The sequence below is a fragment of the Sylvia atricapilla genome, chromosome 3 (assembly GCF_009819655.1).
Source record: "Sylvia atricapilla isolate bSylAtr1 chromosome 3, bSylAtr1.pri, whole genome shotgun sequence".
In the NCBI taxonomy this organism is placed as follows: Eukaryota; Metazoa; Chordata; class Aves; order Passeriformes; family Sylviidae; genus Sylvia; species Sylvia atricapilla.
The window spans coordinates 20,556,773-20,576,205 of NC_089142.1; the positions used below are offsets into that span (position 1 = coordinate 20,556,773).

At 38.6% G+C, this 19,433-nt stretch overlaps 1 protein-coding gene across 1 annotated transcript in view; it reads left to right on the forward strand.

Annotated features, from left to right (window-relative positions):
* The window catches only part of ARHGEF10 (Rho guanine nucleotide exchange factor 10), a 107,060-nt gene that overhangs the window by 8,158 nt on the left and 79,469 nt on the right, over nt 1-19,433 (forward strand). The window contains 1 exon segment of the mRNA XM_066314903.1: nt 4,861-4,936. Coding sequence (XP_066171000.1) covers nt 4,900-4,936 — 37 coding nt within the window. The 5' untranslated portion in view covers nt 4,861-4,899.

Sequence of the window (19,433 nt, forward strand, 5' to 3'; positions counted from 1 at the left end):
CTCTCTGCAGTGTTAAGAATGAAGAATCCTGATGTAGTTGCTGTAGTTACAATGCACACACCCTAAAGAGAAGGTATGTGAATAATCTTTACAGTTCTTAGGGTGATAGAGCTGAGAAAGCTTGGCAGCCTGTGCCCTTTGGGAGCTCAGTACATAAGTACTGTGCCTCCAAGTCTGAATGCTGCACTGCCTTGTAGTTTTGGCAGACTTTGTGCCAGTCCCATTTTTGTTGCATTCTGACTTCTGCACAAGTAGTGACTGTTGGAAAATAGTTTTGTTGAAGTGGAAATGCAGATGTTGATCAGTATTTGTGGTCCTTTAGCTGAGAACTGATAGTCTGTTGTTTGTCCCACAATTAAAGGAAATCATTGAATGAAATCAGATACGCAGATGCGGATGAGAAGCCTAGTCCTGGAGGCAAAAGAAGTTACCAGAGGTTAGGAGAAAGGAAAACTGAGTCTAAGAGAGGAATGTTGACATTCTTCTATAGTCCTTGGACAAGTATAAAGGTGTCTTTGCCTTTGTTTCATTTGCTGAATCTGTCCTTTGCTGTGGAATCAGAATTTCAGTCTCACAGATTTTGCAGGTTTAGCACTTTGAGGCTGTGAGGCCTGCTGTGGAATATCACAGATTCCCTCTTCCTTCAGTATCTGCTGCCATGGTCAAAGGTGAGTGTAATCGGTGGAAAATTTGAAGTGTTAGGAGCTGTCCTTGGGGACCATTTCATACTTGGATGATTTTGGTCTCTGGTGTGAGTGCATTGGAGATCTGACTGCTTTAACTGTGGGGTACTTTTTCTTCTTTGGAAACATTGCCCGTGAACATCTGGTTTTAATGTGGTATTTACATATCAACTTAAAACTTAAAAAGCACTGCAAACTTGGTCAAGAACTGAAAATACTGCAGTATAATAAGGGATGTGTTGTGGTTTTTTTCTTTCAAAATGCATGGATTTAATATGATTATGATTATTCCTGATTTTTAGTTCCAAACTTAGGAAGTTACTTGCTAAACATCTGGAATAAAAGCATACTATTATTCTACCAGTGGGGGGTTTTTTTAACAGTAGTCCCTTAGGCTTGGAATAGTTGGGGTCTACCTAGATTGATTGGTTCAGCTGTAATTGGGAGGTAAACTGGGAACTTAAAGAACTGGAAAACTATCTTTCTTCTTTCAATCTGTTAATATGAGTAAGAACTTTTCCTTCTAACGGTTTGGCAGGAAAGGGCTGGATGAAAACACCAAGAAGCAGGCATTGGAAGTGAGGGCCAATGTTTACACCAGAGTGGGTCAGCTGCCTTTGATGAAAGTGCCCAGGAGCTCCTTTGCCTCTCCCCCTGTGTCTGCTGTACGCAGGGCACACAGGGGAAACGGGACGGGGGGGAGAGGGAAAAAGGAGACAACCTGTAGACCCCTTTTTGTAGCCCACAGCAGCCACAGCTATCTCTACCCACATCTGAAACAAAGAAGGTGATGAGCACCAAGCTGGTGAATTTCTTTTACATCTGAATGGCAATGGGAAATGTTAAATCTTCAGCCAAGTAACTCTGAGAGCTTCTTTCTGTCCCTTTGCTCCTGTGATTGCTGTGGAGTCTGGAAGGGTGCAGTTTGAGTAATTAAACAGAGGTTATACAGTGTTTGAGAAAACAATGTTGCATGGGGGAAAAGAGCTGCATATTTTATAACCTCTATGTAATTTTGAGTAGGTCAGGGAAGTTGTTCAGTATTCATATTTGTGTTTTTATGATGGAATACGCATGAATATGATAGCACACGTCTTTCATGTTTAATAAGGGTGGGTTTTTTTTTTTTTTTTGCAGTTTTTTAAATACCTTTGGAACCAAATCTTAATGTTCTGTGTCTTAAAAGCTGTTAATTTTTTAATATAATTTTATGTTAGACCACGTAACATCTACTGAGTAGTCTCAATGCTGCATCTGGAATTTGGTGTTCATTGTGAGGGACTGGCAAACTGGAGCAAGTCCAGTAAAGGCCACTGCTATGGCTGGGGTGGGAAGAGGTCAGGAAAGGCTGAGAGAACTAGGTTTGTGTCATTTTGACAAGAAATGACTGAGGGTGATGAATTACAGTCTTCTGCTTTGTGGTGGGGTTGGAAAAAAGGTGGAGCCAGACCTTTTCCAGGGGAGCAGAGCAGGAGGATGAGAGGCAATGGCTGCAAGTTGCTGCAAGGGAACTCCAGTTCGGTTTATGGGAAAAACTCTTCCTGGAGCTCCTGGTTAAGCTCAGGAGCAGGGTGCTCTGGGGGATGGTGAGACCTCCACCTTTATGGAGTTTCATAACTTGGGAGGACAAAGGCCCTTAGTAACCTGATTTTAATTTTGAAAACACCTGTATTGAGTGTGTGAGAGAATATTCGGGAGTCCCTTTCAGCTTAATTTGAGCTTTGATTTTCACAGTTATTGTCTAAATGCACTGGTAAGCTGTGCTGTGTGATTCTATTAGGAGGAGAATCAATGGGAAATGTACCATATGCTGCTAGTCAAATTAAATAACATACCTTAATCTTGATTTAAACAATTTCAAGTTGAGTTAGTTCCTGTGCCTCTCAAAAGAAGAGTGAAAAACTTCTTTGATACATGGTGCTATTAGATATTGTTCATTAATGTGCTGTCTGCTTCATGATATGGCAATTATTTTCATTTTGGAAGGTATTAGTGCAATCTGTAATACACAAGCTCTCTTTCCTGCTGCAGGGTTTTTCTCAGCATCTAAAAAGTAGCAAAAAATATGTGGAACTTCAAGATGAGTTAATGTAATGTATAAATCAACCCCTGAGGCATTCTCAAGTGAGAAAGTGTATCTTTCTTCTTGTGAATAACTGCACTGTTCAGATGGGAGCAAGCAGGTCAGTGGGTAGGACTATAACACTGGGTCTGTGTCCTTTGACACAATTCTCGTGTAATTTGAAGCATGTCACTGTGAGCTAGATCAAAATGGAAATCAAGCTCCATGGCTCAGCTCTGTGTCTTGTTAATATTTCCTGGTGAGGAGGGAATTTATTCTAAAAAAATCATTGTTGGAAGTTAACTTCGATAGATGTTTAAAAGCTTGCATCATATATTAAAAAAAAATCATTCTGAAAGCTTTTTAGCTACTCTCTTTAAGATGCATTTGGAAAAGGAGCTGAGACTCACTTTCAGAAGTTTTGCTGGCAATTACATGTGTCACACTTAAAAACCTGTGCTCCAGTCATGAGCAGCTTTAAAAAATATAATATATTTCTTCAAATATTTCTTCAAACCATAACTGTCGCTTGTTTTGGCTGACAGTTTTGGTGTGGCAGGATGCATTCCAGACATCTGTAAGCAGGAACACGCCTTGGAGCTCTGCAGATATAAACTGCAGAGAAGTTTTAGAGGGAACATTGTATAGTGAAAGCACATAATAGAATTTATTGTTTTATAGACAGATGCTGTATACATGGGTGAATCCTTTCTGAACCTTGGCTCTGAAGCTGCTTGATTTTGTCTAGGACTGGGTTAAGAGTTACCAAAGCTCAAGACAGTTTAAAAGGGAATTTTGTATGCTTAGTAAATGAAGTTGTTATGAATTGTCTCATCATAAAAGGATCTTGCGCTACCAGAGTTGTTATCCTTCCTGGCACATCAAACTGATAATTCACCCTTGCAAACCTAATGTTAAGGAGGAAAATTGCCTGGTATCTTCATAGGGTTGGATCATTTTATTGAAGCTTTTCTGTTCTATTCACTGTCACTTTTTCTGTAAGCGGCAATTGATTTGACCTTTGTATTCTGATCCATTAAGTTCAATATTTTGCCAATGTTCCTTGGATTTCACTGTCTCCTACAACTTGATCTTTTCATTTTTGGGCTGTGGAGACTTCCCAAGGGCCTGAGCTATTTTGTTGCCAGCAGAACAGATAACAACTTCAGATGAACATCTGTGGGCCACTCAAGAGTAGGAGAGAAAATTCAGCATTGACTCTTCCACTGTCTTTTGTAGCTTTTGAAACTTATTATTTTCTCCTGAGCTTTATTCTGAAATTTGTGTTTTGACACGCTGTCTCTTGAGTTAAAGTGCACTGGGAGCAGAGTGTGTGCTTTGCTTAGTACAATAGGTTTTCCTTCTGGTGATACTGAAATGTCACTATTAAGTAGCATCATGGGGAAGGAGGGATGATGTCTCTCATGGGCTCTGGGCTTTGCTCTCTTCAGTTGTGTATATATGTAGGGGAGTGCTTCACGGAGTTTTTCTCTTCCCTGAAACATGAGATCAATGGCATTTGAGAAAAGAAGATAAAAGAAAAGATCCACAGGAACTTGCTTGCTAGTACTTCGCTCTCCTTAGGAAAGGTGGAAGTAACGGGACTCAAGCAGAATTTTTAAGATTAGTGGGGAAAAAAAGGAAAGAAGCTGTGTACAAAGTGTATAGTTATATTTGTATATATAGTTGTATTGTATTTCTGATTGCTGAATAGAGAAAAGCATCACGAAAACTGATAAGCTTCCTAGAATTTTTGTCCTTCACCCCTTCACAAAGATTTTGAGATGGAATATGTAGTCCAAACGGACACTGAAATAACATGTTTTAGTAATCTCCTTGTGATTGTCACAGTGGGAACTGCAGAGTACCAAATAGTTTAAAAACTTCATCTTTCTTCAGCTGGCTTACTGAGATCATTAAAGAATTGGCTCCAATACTGAGGGCTGTGTACATAAAAATTTGGACTGTATTCGTATTGAAGCAAGAAGCCAGGCAAATTTCCTCTTTTCCATATGGTATTAGCTAATAGGTATGAGCTTGGCCAAACTGAAAAGGAGTGTCTCAATATTTGGAAATTGTGTTAATCTACAAAACATGTTCCCTTCATTTTTGCAGAGTTTTCCAGTCTGCTAAAGGTGTGCTGGATACACTAGAATGGACACAGAGGATTTCCCTCCACCACCCCCAGAAGGTAATTGAAGTAGTTTGGAGTTTAAAGCAAATTTTTCTGTAAGAACTTGATTATCTTTCCAGCAGTGATTTTTTTACCTCTGCAGTATTCCCTTTCCCTGTATCACCCTAAGGCTTGGACCCAGTGGTATTCTGTTGAAACATGAGCTCCTGTCATCTACCCAGTCTTGTTCTTGGACTCACTTGCTGGTGTAGTTAGAACATGATGGGAAGCAATGGGAGCAATTGGTCCTTGCAGTCCAAATCTGAAAATATGTGTCTTCTGTGGCAGCTCTGTATAGTCAGAGTACAGACAGTTTCAGAAGAGTATTTGGATGCTGGACTAAGGGCTCTTTGTGTAAAGTTGACACTCAGTGCCCCTTGCCTGCTCTCTGCTGGTAGCTGGATGGCCTCTCGTGTAACCCAGGTTTCTGAGAGCACAAAGGTAGGATCTACAAACTGCCTTTTGCATTTATGCTCAAAGGGAACATTGTGCGTGGTGATTTTTAATCCTGTTTGGTTTCCTGTAAGCATATCATTGTGTAGTGCTTGCTACTACATATTTTAATACTTCACAGGATTTTGCTTTTGGTAGCTGGATGCTGGGACACTTTATAGAAGTATTATGTGCTTGTTCTGGTCATCCCAAAACATAAATTTACAGAGATCTTATTTTTGTTAAGTTGCTATTATAGTTTGTATATATAGGGATTTTTCTGTACATTATCTGTTCCTTATATAGGGCAATATTACTTATGGACTTGCACTTTATTTTTATATATATGTATATATGCATATATTAACATATATAAATAATATACATTATTGCCTATAGGAATTTCACTTAATGTTCACACAGAACTTATATGAAGCCCTTTGAGTATAAAAGATTTGATCTTAGTTTTGTTTGGTAGAAATTTGGGAATTGTCATTCTAGATCAGAACTACCTTTTTTCTAGTTTAGGCACTGCCACAGATAGAGGTCTGTTGCTAGATACTGCCTAGGGAGTTGGGAGTGTGAAAGAAGCAGAAACTTGTGAAATCAGCTTTTAACAGGTTAGATTTCAGGCCAACATTATTGGCAGTTTAATTTATCCTCTGAGGTATCACTGAGGTTATTGTTGGCAACAATTGCTTGGTTGTCCATGTCCTAATCCACATGGTCAGGATCCTGAATTTAGCTCAGTTTTGTTTAGTGACAATTACTGCGAAACTATCTCTACAGGACAATCCATCTCCTAAGCAATGTAAGTGCTGTAGTGGAAGAGCCATCTCTAAGGAATCAATATTTCCACTTGAGCAGAAGCTGCTGTTTTCAAAGACAGCCAATAATTGTGGCAACAGCTCCAACATTTTGCAGAATTTTGGCTGGTGGGATGCTCTGACAAGATTTCAGGGTGATGCAGTTCAGTACCATTCCAGAATTCAAGTTCTTTTGCAGCGAATGCTTTTGTGGCGTATAGAACTATGTATATCATGTCCTTAATTTTCAGACGTGTCAGTTCTTAATAGGCTGAGATTAGATTTATTTAACATAAATTGTGATTCTGCTCTACCTAATCTTGCATCAATATCAATTGATACTTTTCTTTGGGGGGCAGGGGAGAGAGGTAGGATGGGATTTGGAAAGGCTCCCTGCAGATCAGCACCAAGCCTGACGGAGTTCAAAAAGTGCTCGGTTAACGCTCTCGGGCGCATGGGTATGACTCCAGGGTGGCCATGTGCATAGCCCAGACTGGGACTTTGATGAGCTTTGTGGGTCCCTTCCAGCTCAGAATATTCTGTGACTTCTCTCTCACCTGAAAAAGTTTTGTCTGAAACTAGTGGAACTTATATATTCTTTTAGTTTGCCATTGCTAACTCTCTTAAAAACATATTAAAGGTATTAGCAGTGAGTATAAATTTTAATAATTATGCTAAAAGACATTTTAGTTCACTTCTAGATAATTTTCCTTACCTGTTTTGCAGATGGATAAGAAGTGAGCATTTTAGGGCCAAGTATGATAGCAAATACACATAACTAACAAATGAAGTTTATTTTGCTTGTTTATATACTGGCCATCCATGTGTCTGTTCAGGAGGGGTGAGCAGCACTTGTCAGGGCACATAGATGGGTTGTCCTAGTTCATAGTGAGGATGAGATTCTTGTTAGGTGCAGAACCATTAAAAAAAATTTCTTACTTTTGGCATTATGATTCTAAAATCCCACACTGGGGCCACAGATGAAATCAATTGCTTTTTTAAAAATAAAGTTCTTATGATGTTGTGGGAATTTGTTTTTTGCTTATTTTTTGTCCTAACAAGCTGCAGTGCTGAAAGTCATCTGGGCTTCTTTCTATTTACAGGTGCATAACTTGCAGTATAAATCTCTGCTTAATTCCTGTTGAGTAAGTTTTCTGTGGTTTTGCCAGGAAAATTCTCCAAACTTATTTTTTATGAATCTTAATGTATACAAAGGGGAAGAATAGTAGTAAACCTTCATCTTCGTCATGGGGATGTTGCATGAAAATAGATGAAAGGTTAAATAATGTGTTTTCATTAGCCATAGCCACCTTGTTTAAGTTAAGGTGCAGTAAAGTATCTTCACTTAATAGTGAAGATACTTCTGCTACTACTTGATAAGGAAAATTAACATGTGATAAAAGAATGGAATGTAACATATTTTATTTGTTTTAATTTATTCTGCTTATGCACCTTATCTGTTCATAGATGTTTGGACATTCCATTCATGCATTGCTAATCAGGTAGTGACAAGTCTGTGCTGGTTACCTTTCCTACCTCAGAGCAAATTCAAGTAGTGAGTAACCTGGAAAATTATTGCCTGTATGTTCTGTCCTCTAGATTGCTTTAAAAAGAGCTTCCTCTTCTAGCCATGATTAAAATGTCATAGTATTTTTCTCTGTGTATGTTAAGGCAGTGTATTTATTAGCAACCCTCGGAGCAGTTGGGAGTGGGGTAGATGCAAAGGCTTCCTTGGGTAAGAGCAAAATCAAAAAAAGTCCTTCCAAAATGGATACTTGCAATGATCATGCTAGCTCATGTTCCCTTATTCAGTGTATCTGTACATATTAATTAGGCATGAAGTGCAGGTATTTAGAACTTCTTACAGAAAAGAATTCCATGGCTATCTTGTGAAATAAAATGGAGGATGATTCTTGTTCTGTCAACCAAAAAAAAATCCTTTATTGAAAGCTAAATGAAAATGGTAAATTTTATTGTGGGTGTGAATTATAATTATGCTTTTAATTGGTTGCTGTAATGGGGTGTCCTTAACCAAACTCGTTTAGACAAGAAGAGCATATGCTGTGGACTGCAGAAGGGAGGCAGGAATTACCGAGCTGGTAGTTCTGAGAACTGGAACCATATTGAGTCTCTTGTGTACTGGACTTACCTTCACACTGAACAGCTGGGACTGGAAGCTGGATGTTAATGTTAGGATGGTGTTTACCTGTGATGGTCTGTACTTGTGTGATTACTGCTTGATTAGGAGATGTCACGTCTGGCAGTTTTTCATTCCTCTACTTGGAAAACATCTGGTGATCTTGCAAAGTGGAAGTCCTTTTCTTAAGTGAGGACTTGAGAGGTGTTTATCAGGGCCTGTATCCAAAGGAAGGCTGTGTTGTTTGCCGAGCAGGATGGATACCTGAGAAGCAGCTTCTTGCCCAAGGAAACTGGAGGTACTTTCTCTGTCAAGGAGGCTTAGTTTTTGCAGTTTCATTGTCTCTGAATATGTCTGTCTCTCACTCTTTCTGGTACATGGCACTATGCCTCATGTGATTTCTCTGTGAAATTATTAGAAAGCATTGGGTGTTTTCCTCATACTGAGTATACTTTTGGGGTTTTTTGCCATTTATAGAAAATTAACGTAAATGGTCCGTTAAAATTTTATAGTGAAATACTGAATATTCACTTTACTGAAAGTGTTTGTACAAGGATGTTGTTAGAATTAATTTGAATGCATAGTCTTCATATTATTGCCAAATATTCTCTCTACCTGAGAGAGAATCATCTTCATTTGAGAAGTATGAGAGGTGCCCTTAAGGACCAAGTGTAGTGGAGGGCTGGATGTTCACTCAGCCACACCATTGTCCCCAGTTCCTTGGCTAAAGCTAGATTAGAATCCTTGTCATGCTGAAGTTTGGGATTTAAGATGTTCTTTGAAATAAAACTGGTAATAACTAAAAATATCTCCTAGACACCAATTTTGTACACCTTTTTATATAAAAACAATCACCTCTTTAGACCTAGGAGTGGGATATTTCTTTGCTCCTGATATGGAGACATGTAGAACAAGGAGGCCAAGGACTTAAATCTGGATATCCTGTATGGAACTGAATGCTGTCTTTCCGCAGTTATTTTTTGTTGTTTCCCTGTCAGGGCCAGAACGCTAAAATAGTCCTTGCTCCTCTGTCCCTGAGAAGGAAGTCTGGCCTGTGTCCTTGGGTAAGAGTGAAGTAGAAACAACTGTGCTCTCATAAAAGTTTCCACTGGAGTGGCCTTATATATTATAATAAACAAAACCAAACAAAAAACACCAAGCTCCACCAGCAAACAAAAAACCCCACCAAGCCAAAAACTCAAACTCAACAAACCCCCACCAACTTAATAGAAAAATTTTATTTACTCGAGTAAGGAGCTGCTGGTAACCTGCTATGCTTTACTGTAGAGACAAATGTATTTCTATGACAGGGAAGCTGCTTTTATTCTGTATTCTATATGTATTCTTTCAGATTATTTAGGTACCTTTTCTACCATTTAGTGAAAAATATCAGAGTTTAACAGTTCTAGACAGCTGATTTTGTGACTGAGACAAGAGGTGTTAAACTGGGCTTTTTAGTATCGACAAGAGAAGCACTGTATGTTTTATGATTTAGTTTCTGAAAGTACAGAATATTGAAGACCCTAAGATTGTATTTATTTAGTGTGATTGGGGAAATAAGACATTGCTTAAATTAAGCTGCAGATATGAAGGAGTTGGTTCTTGGGCTAAACAATATTGTTAGGTATCTATTTTCAGCATACAGACAGTTACAATGATTGTAAAAGGGAGCCAAGACTTCAGAAGAATGAGAACAGAATATGAATTGTAGTTAGAATGGCTCCTTGTTTTGAAACTGGCAATAGATTGCTGGTGTCTGACATCCCATCTGTAACAGAACAATTTATTTATTTCTAAAGGTCACATTTCTCTCAGTAAATGAAGAAAAATGCATTGTTTAAGGTGAGGATTAATTATTTAATGTGACAATCAGACAAGCTGTGTAATGAAGAGTAACAAGAAAATTCCCTTTGCAAGAGCCGTTAATGGTATCACATGTTACTCCTAATTACGTATTTTTTCTTCTAGCCGAGTAGATTTGTATGTTGGGGAAATAAAAATAGAAAGAAAATGAATAGATCAATAAATAGCTTATTTTTTGTTTTAGTATCCACAGGGGGGGGGGGGAAGACAGAGAAAACACTATATATAGATGTAATTACATTTTTTTTTGTTTTTTTGAAGAAAATGTTAAAAACTTTGCTACATGTTTAGAACATGTTAAATGAGTCACTGTTATGGATTTCTTGGGGGTGAATTTAATTCTTTTGATAGTATTTGGTGTTACTTCCTGAATAAAAGATTTAGTTGTTTTGTTGAGTTTTTCTTGTTTACTCAGCTGCTCTTTAAGATGACTTGACTTTACTTGCTAGGTCTGTGTAGGGACAAAGCCCAGACATGTTAATCAGAAAGTTGTTGATGAGATAAAGGCCTTACAGGGGACTGCAGCAAAACTGAACATTGGTTGGTGGTAATTAGTGTTGATTACTTAAAAAAAATCCCCCGAAATTTTAAAGAAATTTGTGCTGATTTTTGGGTATTCTTTCAATGAACTGTTGAAACTAAGGTCTGAAATTTTAATTTTAGTCAGCCAACATGTAAGAAGGTGGTGAGTTGTTTTTTGTTTTTTTTCTACATTTCTTTGCCTTTTTAGGACTTGTATCTATCATTAACTGGCTGGGATAAATTGCTGGCAAAGAACTGACAAATTTTTTTTGGAGTTTTTTACTTCTGTTTTCACTGAACTCAATAAATATTCACTAACCATGCCTAAAGCCTCTGTAATGATTCTACTCTAGGTTTACGGAAATATAATGTTTTTTATAATTTGTTATAATTCCCTTACCTTGTGCATGAGATTGTCTCAGATAAAAGCTTGTCTGCATTATAGTAAATAAATTGTTGGATTTTTGAATGAGGTGTTTATTAGGTGCTGCTTGCTTTCCTGCATGTGAATTGAAACTATGCCTGAGTGAAACATACATGTTAAACATTTTTGGGAGAAGATCTTTCCAACCCCCTGTATAGATTATCTTTTCTTCTTCCTCATTAAAATATCTTTGTTACTTATCATATTTCCGTAAAAATGAATACAGAGATGATTTAGTAGGTCAAAGGAGGGTTGTTGCAAGTAGTACTGTTAAATAGTCTGTTGTTGAGCTCATAACTGTGTTTAGGTGAAAGCATGATAATTTCTGGATCACCTTATGCTGGTAAAGTTTCTCTAGGAGCTGGAAGGGAAGATGCCTGTGCTTCGGTGCCATGGAGATGCAACTGATGGATGATTCCCAGTCTCTGTATTTCCCCATTCTGTATGTTGGCAGAGGGGTACAGAGGGAAATGCAGGTGCTGCCCTGGGAGCAGTGAATTGGTTGGGTGCAATTGTCTGGGGAATCTCAGCAATCTTGTGTATTGCAAAGAGAAGTAGAAGTGAAATTAACTTTGACTGGGATTGCTGTTTCCCCATGCATATCAGATGGTGACCCACTCATGTTTGCATGAGAATAGCACTTGCCAACTGTGTGGCTGAGATGAAATCCATTTTCCCCACAGCATCTCTCTCAGATCTGGCTGGCATTGGCTCTGCTGGACATGAGGGAAGCTTCTGGCAGCTTTTCACAGTAGCCACCACTGTAGCTCCTGCACTACCAAAACCTGGCCAGGGAAAACAAATACACAATTCTTAACAAGACTCTTTATATTGGAAGAAATTCCTTCCTGACTTCCATGTGTACTGGCTGAGGGTCTGAATGGTGATATTTGGTTATGGTGGTTTTCTTTGACCAGTCTTGAGGCCAAGGCAGAGCTTCCCTCCCCTTCCGTGGCTAATGAAAGGGGATGGTGAGAAGGGCTCTGAAGCTGTTGGGCTGAAAGGTCCCAAGGAAACACCATTGTACACCACAGTATACACTAAGGTGATAGAACTTTGGATAGCAGGTGTGTTAGAAGGGTATTGTAAAACAGGATTTCTGAGAGTTCAGTGATGTAAGAATTACTGTTTCATGAGTTTTCTTAAATTCTACAGGGCTTTTCTTTTGAGCTAAAACTGGACCTCACCATGCTAGGGCAAAGAAGATCAAGATGTGTTCAAATAATAACTAAAAGTAATACTAAGAAAGGGGATGCTATAAAACTCCCTTCTCATTAGTTGCTGAGATAATGGATTTGTCATATTTTGAGTATATTATGCTTAGTTTACAAATCAGTCTATTTGATCAGTGCTCTTTAGGCTGAATGGAAAGGTAACCATAGAAATGAGGACCTAAGAGGCCAGCTGAAATCCATAATATTTCCAGTATTGTCCTGGGTTTACAGGACATACCATTCTGTTCTAGTTTGTATGGTTTTTAGTAAAAGATACAGTAAATTGCTGTAAAATTTAACACCTAGTTTTTTTCTTTGTCCAGAATTCATCGAAGGGAAAACACAAATAGTTAAATCTTAATTATTTTTAAGCATGTGAACAGGTTGCACTCAGTGCTCAGAGTGTTAGCTGGAGTTGTAGTTGTTGGGAACAAGGAGCCTTTGGCAGTGTGTCCAGAAGGACAATGGATTCCTGGAGCTATGTGCATCTGCTCATCCCTGCCTGGGCTATTGTGGAGGTGGGCTGAGAATAGGAATGGCTGCATGTCAGCATCTGTTGAAGTCAGGCTTTTAAGTGTTCTAAGTGGTGCTTTTGGGGGCTCAGTAAATGCTTAAGTGTTGACATTGCTAGACAAAGGGTTGTTCAGCCTAGACCAATGATCCAGGATTTAGCTATCCCTTTGCCTAAGTCATCTGAAGGTTTAGACTAGGAAGTATGTACAGTTGCTGCCAAGGTGGAGGAAAAAACATGATCTAAAAATTAAGTAAAATCCTTTGCCAGCTTCTTAACCAGACTGTGCCATCCTGGTAGAAAGATGCTGCTAGAATGATCCAAGACCTAAAAACTGAAGCTTTTACTCTGGTTGGCTTTCAGCTTTTCTTTAGTATGATAGTTTATGCACCTGAGCTGTATGTTTTCTTTCTGTGGAGGTGGGATCTCATGCTCCCTGTTTTAGATCTCCAGGGCGTGTCTGGCTGCCTTCTGCTTCATAGGGTTCCCAATTACTTTTAAAGAGCTTTTGATCCAAGGTATTGCTAGATGATTCAGCAGTTTTGTATTGCTAACTAGAATTAAACAGACTGTATTAGAGAAATGCATATGCCTCAGACCATTAAACAGTAATTGCTTCAAAGTGTAGGTAATTATTTGGAAATATAGATATTAATAGTTGATAACTGATAGAAAAAAGAAATATAGAAGTAAATAAGAAGCCAGACTGCTCTCGCTGGTGGAATTTTCCTTAAAAATGTTTATTTTTTGTAATAGACTGGAGACCAAAGTAAGGATTCCAATCAGAATTTATTAGATTACAGCAGGCAAGGCAAAGGCAAATACAGGTGCTTGACGGCAGAAGAGTCTCCGCTCTGCCAACTGCCGCACCGTGCAAAATTCCAGGTCACACCTTTTTATCTCTTCTTTTTATCTGAACGTGTCCTTCCTGTTGTACTTTGTGTGTGTGCGACCTGTTGCTAGGGGGTCTTTTTCTGCCCTCCCAGTGGTCGTAGCGATGAAGGCGGGTAGTCATCCTCCGGTTGCCTTTTCCCTTATATGGCGCTGTGCTCAGGTTTCTGAACTTAAAACTAATTAAGCAAGTACAGAAAAGGATTGAGCAAGAGCATATTTGCATATGGCTTTTCTATAGCTTAGATAGTAACATAGTAACTTTCTGCTATTTGAGTTGTTGACCTCTAGTGAACAAAAACAGCTTATGTTTATCACATTTTTCATAAAATTGTTGACTACATGGTCAAAACTGCATTTTCTAGAAATTTTTTTTGTCTTTCCTTCGTATGTCATTTGTACCTTATGGTTGGCCAACATTCTTTGTCCTTGTCACTGCCAGAGATGGATGCTTCATTTCTTAATGACTTTGTTGTAGTCTGCTGTTTGATTTCTGTTTTATTAGAACTCTCTGGTTTTCCCATTCCCTGTGTGGGCTGTCCATTTGGCCGCACGTTGTAGGAGAGTTCAGTGGGTTTTGTGTGCAGTAGCTGAGCTGAGCTTGGCTGCACAGCCCCATCAGCAGACCTGTTGTACCTCAGCTCAGCTGCTTGGTGGCTTTCACATCAATTCAGAGGGTGACCTTGGGGCGCTAAGGGTTAAGTGTGGGTGGTATTCCTTGAATACTGATGGAAAGGCTGGTAGCCTTTAATATGGATAGGTGCAAAAGCATAGTGAGGGCTCTCTCAGGTATTTATGCAGAATTCTTAATAATGTTCTGTACAGGCTTCCTTACAGCACCAGCAAATTTCTTGGTGAAATTCGTATGTCAGAATGTGCTTATATGGTGCTGAGGTGGAAAAGACATCCTCTGGATCAGGCTTGATCTATGTTCCTAGTGGTGACGGGCATACCAGTGGCCACAGTGTGCTGAGTATTGAAAGTAAAATGGCCACAAACCCACTGATTTTACTTAGCTGCCTTTCAGGTTATTGGGTAGCTGGAAAGCACAATGAGGCTACAAAGGACGCAAGTCTGCTGGTGTTGCTCCTGCTTTTCTCTGGACAGCCTGGCTCATGTCTTAATGCTTTTTTTTTAGACTTTTGATTTTTTGCAACTCAGTTCTTTTAAGCTTTAGCTAATTAAGACTAAGTTTTTGGAACGTGAGTAGTTTGTAAACTTCAGAGGTTTGCTATTTGTAAATCTCTCCTAATATCCACAGACCTGGGCTTTATTTCAAGAAAGAATTTTTTTAGATATAGGCATGCTGTTCTTAGCAGACTCTCTGAAACTTGAGCAGGCAGATTCATTACTCTTCTGACTCTGGTTTTGAATTTGTTTTTTATCCAGAAGAACAATATCTGTTGTGCATGCTCAACAACATAATTAGTATGTATTGTGTGTATTTGCAAAATACTAAAGAAGCATTTCTTTGTTATTATTTGCAGGGAAAGCCTCTTAATTCATGTGGTATTGCTTTTGTTTCCATCAATGGAAACACTTTTTGTGTGAATGTATACTCTTTAGTTTGGTTGGGGGGTTTTTTGTACTGTTTTCCACGGAGACTGGTAATGCTGACATTGTGGTCATGCTTTGGGATGTGTGTGTAATTAGCAGTATGCTTGTACCACAAGGACCTGGGTTCCCTGCAGTGCCAGCTTAGCACAACTGTGAGTGCAAGGGGAATGAAAGCCCTTGGCTCCAGTCCACTTCCCATGGGAAGGAGTGCTCGCTCGTGTGTTTTTGCATATGCAGTTTTGTCCTCGATGTTTATTTTCTCCCAGCAAAATAGATACTTTCCACCCGTGTGACTGTGTGAGGAGGTGATTTATGGATGCCAGTGGTGTGCTGGTGGATGTCCTGTGTGACTGGGGAGTGTCAGTGAAGGGCATGGCTGACAGAAGCACTTGATGGTACAGTTCAGCCTTTTTCCTGCAGGGTCCCTCCTGCCCTGCACTTGCCGCTGTCCCTGCTGGTGCTGGTGCGGATGTCCTTTGAGGAAGGGCAGAAGAGCAATGTGTCAGCTGAGTACCAGAGTATTCTTTTAAAATAAGAATATTTAACTGCAGTTTTCTCTCCTGGAACTGAAGAATTAGTGGTCACAAGTGAGAGATGAGTGGGTTGAAAATATCACGTTTCTTTCTAGCTGTAGGAATGCAACGTAAGTAGTGCTTTCAAGCTGGGAGAAGCAAGAGGCTGTCCAGTGGTGACCAAGTTTCTTGAAACCTGTCTTCAAGTTCCTGCTGAATATGATGCAGCTGTTATTTTACAAAGTTGGCCAAATCAGGAAGCTTCTGCAGGGCGGGAATGTTCCTAGCACAGGTTAACCATCCTGACAAGCACCAAGCCTCTGCTACGAAATCTCTTCTGAAATAAAAAGGGAACAGCTTCACATCCTATTTATCCTGGAACAGAGTCAGCAGGGTGTGTTTGGCCCCAAATGGTTAGTTTTACCAACAAATTAATGGTAACTTTAAAAATTGAGTCATTCCTGGTATCTGCATGCTTTCAGTACTTATTTCTGTTGTACACTTCCATAAGTAGCTCGACAGATTTTAACTGTCCTAGAAATACAGGGAGGATCTGTATAGGGAAGGCTATCTCATCAGAGAAATCTCTGGAATGTATCAAGGACAAATAATAAACGTTTAGATTGCTATGTCTGGCAGTTTGTTTTGACTTGTAACCTGTGTAAGTTAGTGAATTTTTAATATCTAAAAATATTCTGGGATAATAACATTTTAAACTTTTTTTTGTTTTTACTAAAAAGTTTTGTGTATTTCAAGATACTCAAGTATTTGTAGAAAGTTGAAACGTTTGGGAAATTCTTTTGAAAGGAAGGTAGGTCTTTGCAGTCCTAAGTGTCTGGTTGCAATCCGAAATAATGAACAAAAAAGAGAAATGTTTTAAAACTGCATGTTGGAATAAGAGCAGGCAACTCCTGCCAGTGTGTTTTAGGTTCAAGTGTATTCAGTTGTTATTCATGTATTCATATTTTTTACTAAATAATAATTAGATATGTTGCCATTTGAGGCACTGTACACTTATTTCCTTCATTGGTCATGGCTGAAGTGACTAAAATAGTTATTGAGTTCTTTAAATATAATAGATGCACTTCTGCTTTTTGTTCTATAATAGCCTGTGAAGTTAAAAAAAAAAAAAGAGTACAACTGATTGCAAAGATGACATTCCTAATTATACAGAATCCTTCCATTTCTAAAAATATTTTCAAACTTTAAAACATACCGGTTTTGTATTTCTTGTGGCAGCATGGCTGATTATGTCCAGGGCTTCCAGTTTATTGTTACTATGGCCCAGACTGCTGAACTGTTTGTGCTTGGGGTTCTATTTCATTCTTCTTTATCATGGTTTTTCATGGAGGCAAGTTGATTTCTTCAGTTGACTTCTCATGGATTTAGGGGATTGCGAGGGGGGAAAGGCATTTGGAGTGCTTTTATTATTTCCAGTGTGTCCATATTGTATTCAAAGGGTGCTTGATAGTAAGTGCAAGGCTATTTTATCTTACTTCTGTGTCACTAAAAGAAAGTGTTTATGAAAACTATTAATGAAGCTTCACTGACTTAATCTGGGCTTTAAAATTAATGTCATTCTTTTAACTCCTTAGCTGTATTACATTGAACTATAAATAATTGAGGATAATGGATGGGAAGGCAAGTGGTGCCAAGAAGGCTTTGCAATTCACAGACAACAACCAAACATTTTTTAAATTGTCTATGCCCCAGCAGGTCTCTGTAAACACACCCTAGTGAGCTTGTTTTTGAAGTAAATTTAAGAAATGTCATTTCACTGGATAACAAAGCATAGAAAATCATAACACTGTATGCGTGCACAGTTTTGAGAACATGTATTCCTTTTTCTGATTTTAAATTAGCACTTTCATACTTAATTTAACTGGAAGACAATGTTTCCATTATATCAGAATTTTCCAGTCTTGAAAACTCCAAATATAAATTTTTAGAAATGCACGAATTTCTCTGAAGACCTCTCAGGGTAGTATTGCCATAAAACGAACAAGTTCCATCAATTTTTGTGTTCTCATGGTTCTGGTTGGCACTCATAAAGCTAAGGATGTGAGAAGTGGTGAAAGGGAAAATTGGATTTGTAGTAACTAATTTAATTATTTGAAGTAATTCCAGACAGACTCTGTCATACTAAGCATTGTGTGATTATTACTTCAGAAAAAAAGTTGCATTTTAAAATTATGATTTAGAAAAAAAATTGTCCTCTGTGTGTTTTTTGCAAGAGAGGGTGCCTTTGGAAATCCCCCCCTCACACACCCACCCACCAGACTCCCAGATCCCCTTCTCCTCCCTCCTTTTTTTTTTTTCCTGCCCTTGCCTCGTGCACTATTTGGCTTTGACCCTTTGATTTGCATATAAAGGGTAGGAGGAACTGGCTATCTTCATGAGCATGAAATCTTGCAAGATCTCTGGTGGTATTTAGTAGCCAGATTCAGCCTGGGTCTAATGCTGTCACTCTTCCCAATTGTCACATTTAAAAAGAGCTTTTGTCTCTGTGTTGTTGTGACATACACAAACAGCTGTGGAAAACATGTATTTTCAAAATAGGAATTTGTCTTTTTTGTGTGACATAATCTGTATTTGTCTGCAGTTTCTGGTCAGCTCTTAAGTTGAAGCAAAAGCCCCATCCTTTTTTTTTAATACTTTTTCCATCAATTTAAATAGTATGCCCTTGATATTAAAAGCTTAAAGGAAAATACTTTTATTAGACATGAGATGAAGGTATCTGGAAATTTAAAAGGCTAAAGTATAGACTGCAGAATTAAGCAAATGTAGAAGTGATACAAAACTGAAACACAGTTTTAAAACTTTCTGAACTGAGGATGTTTGTCTCCTGTCTACCCTTTCTGATGGATGATGTATTCTTTCTTTTTTTGTCTCTTTTTGTAATCTTAACCTGCTGTTCCATCAGTGACGTGATTATGGGATCTTTCCAGGCTGTAGTGCCCATTTATGAGGTTCTGTGCCTTGTTTATCTGTGATGCAAAGTAAACGTTTGAAATGAATGTGGTGGGCAGTGTTAATAGCCACGACAGAAAAATATAGGTGGCACATCCAATTTTAATTTTTTTTACTCATGTTGAAAAGGCATCTTCCTCCCCTTTTATTACTTTTTTCCCATTACACTGTCAAGCAACAACTATTACAGTTTAGTCAGATGGATGCTGAATCAGGAAGAATGCTATGTTGTCTTTAATCACTTGGAAGAGCTCTGAAGAATTTCTTGCATCTTTCATGAGAAAAAGAATGCTAATGGACAAAGCAAAACTGAGAAGCCTGACTCATACAGAAGAGTTTTTGAAAGGAATTAATCAAAATGAAATAAATGTCCTGCTGCCTCAGCCATAACACATGACAATAAATGCAGGATAATCTGGGTTTTTTGTTCCTTACTATTTTTGCAATTAGTTCACTTCTTCTCCTGCAGAGAGGCTGCATGAAAAGATCTTGTTATTGTGGCTGCGGCAAAATATGCTGGCTCAGCCTGCCTGAAGAAACAGAAGCCTTGGCAGGAATGCTGATTACCATGACAATCTAAGCAGTCTAGAGCTTTAGGGTGATGTGGGTTTTATCATAAAGATAAAAAAAATGTGTCCTGGATGGTAGGATAGCTGATAACATCATCATGATGCAG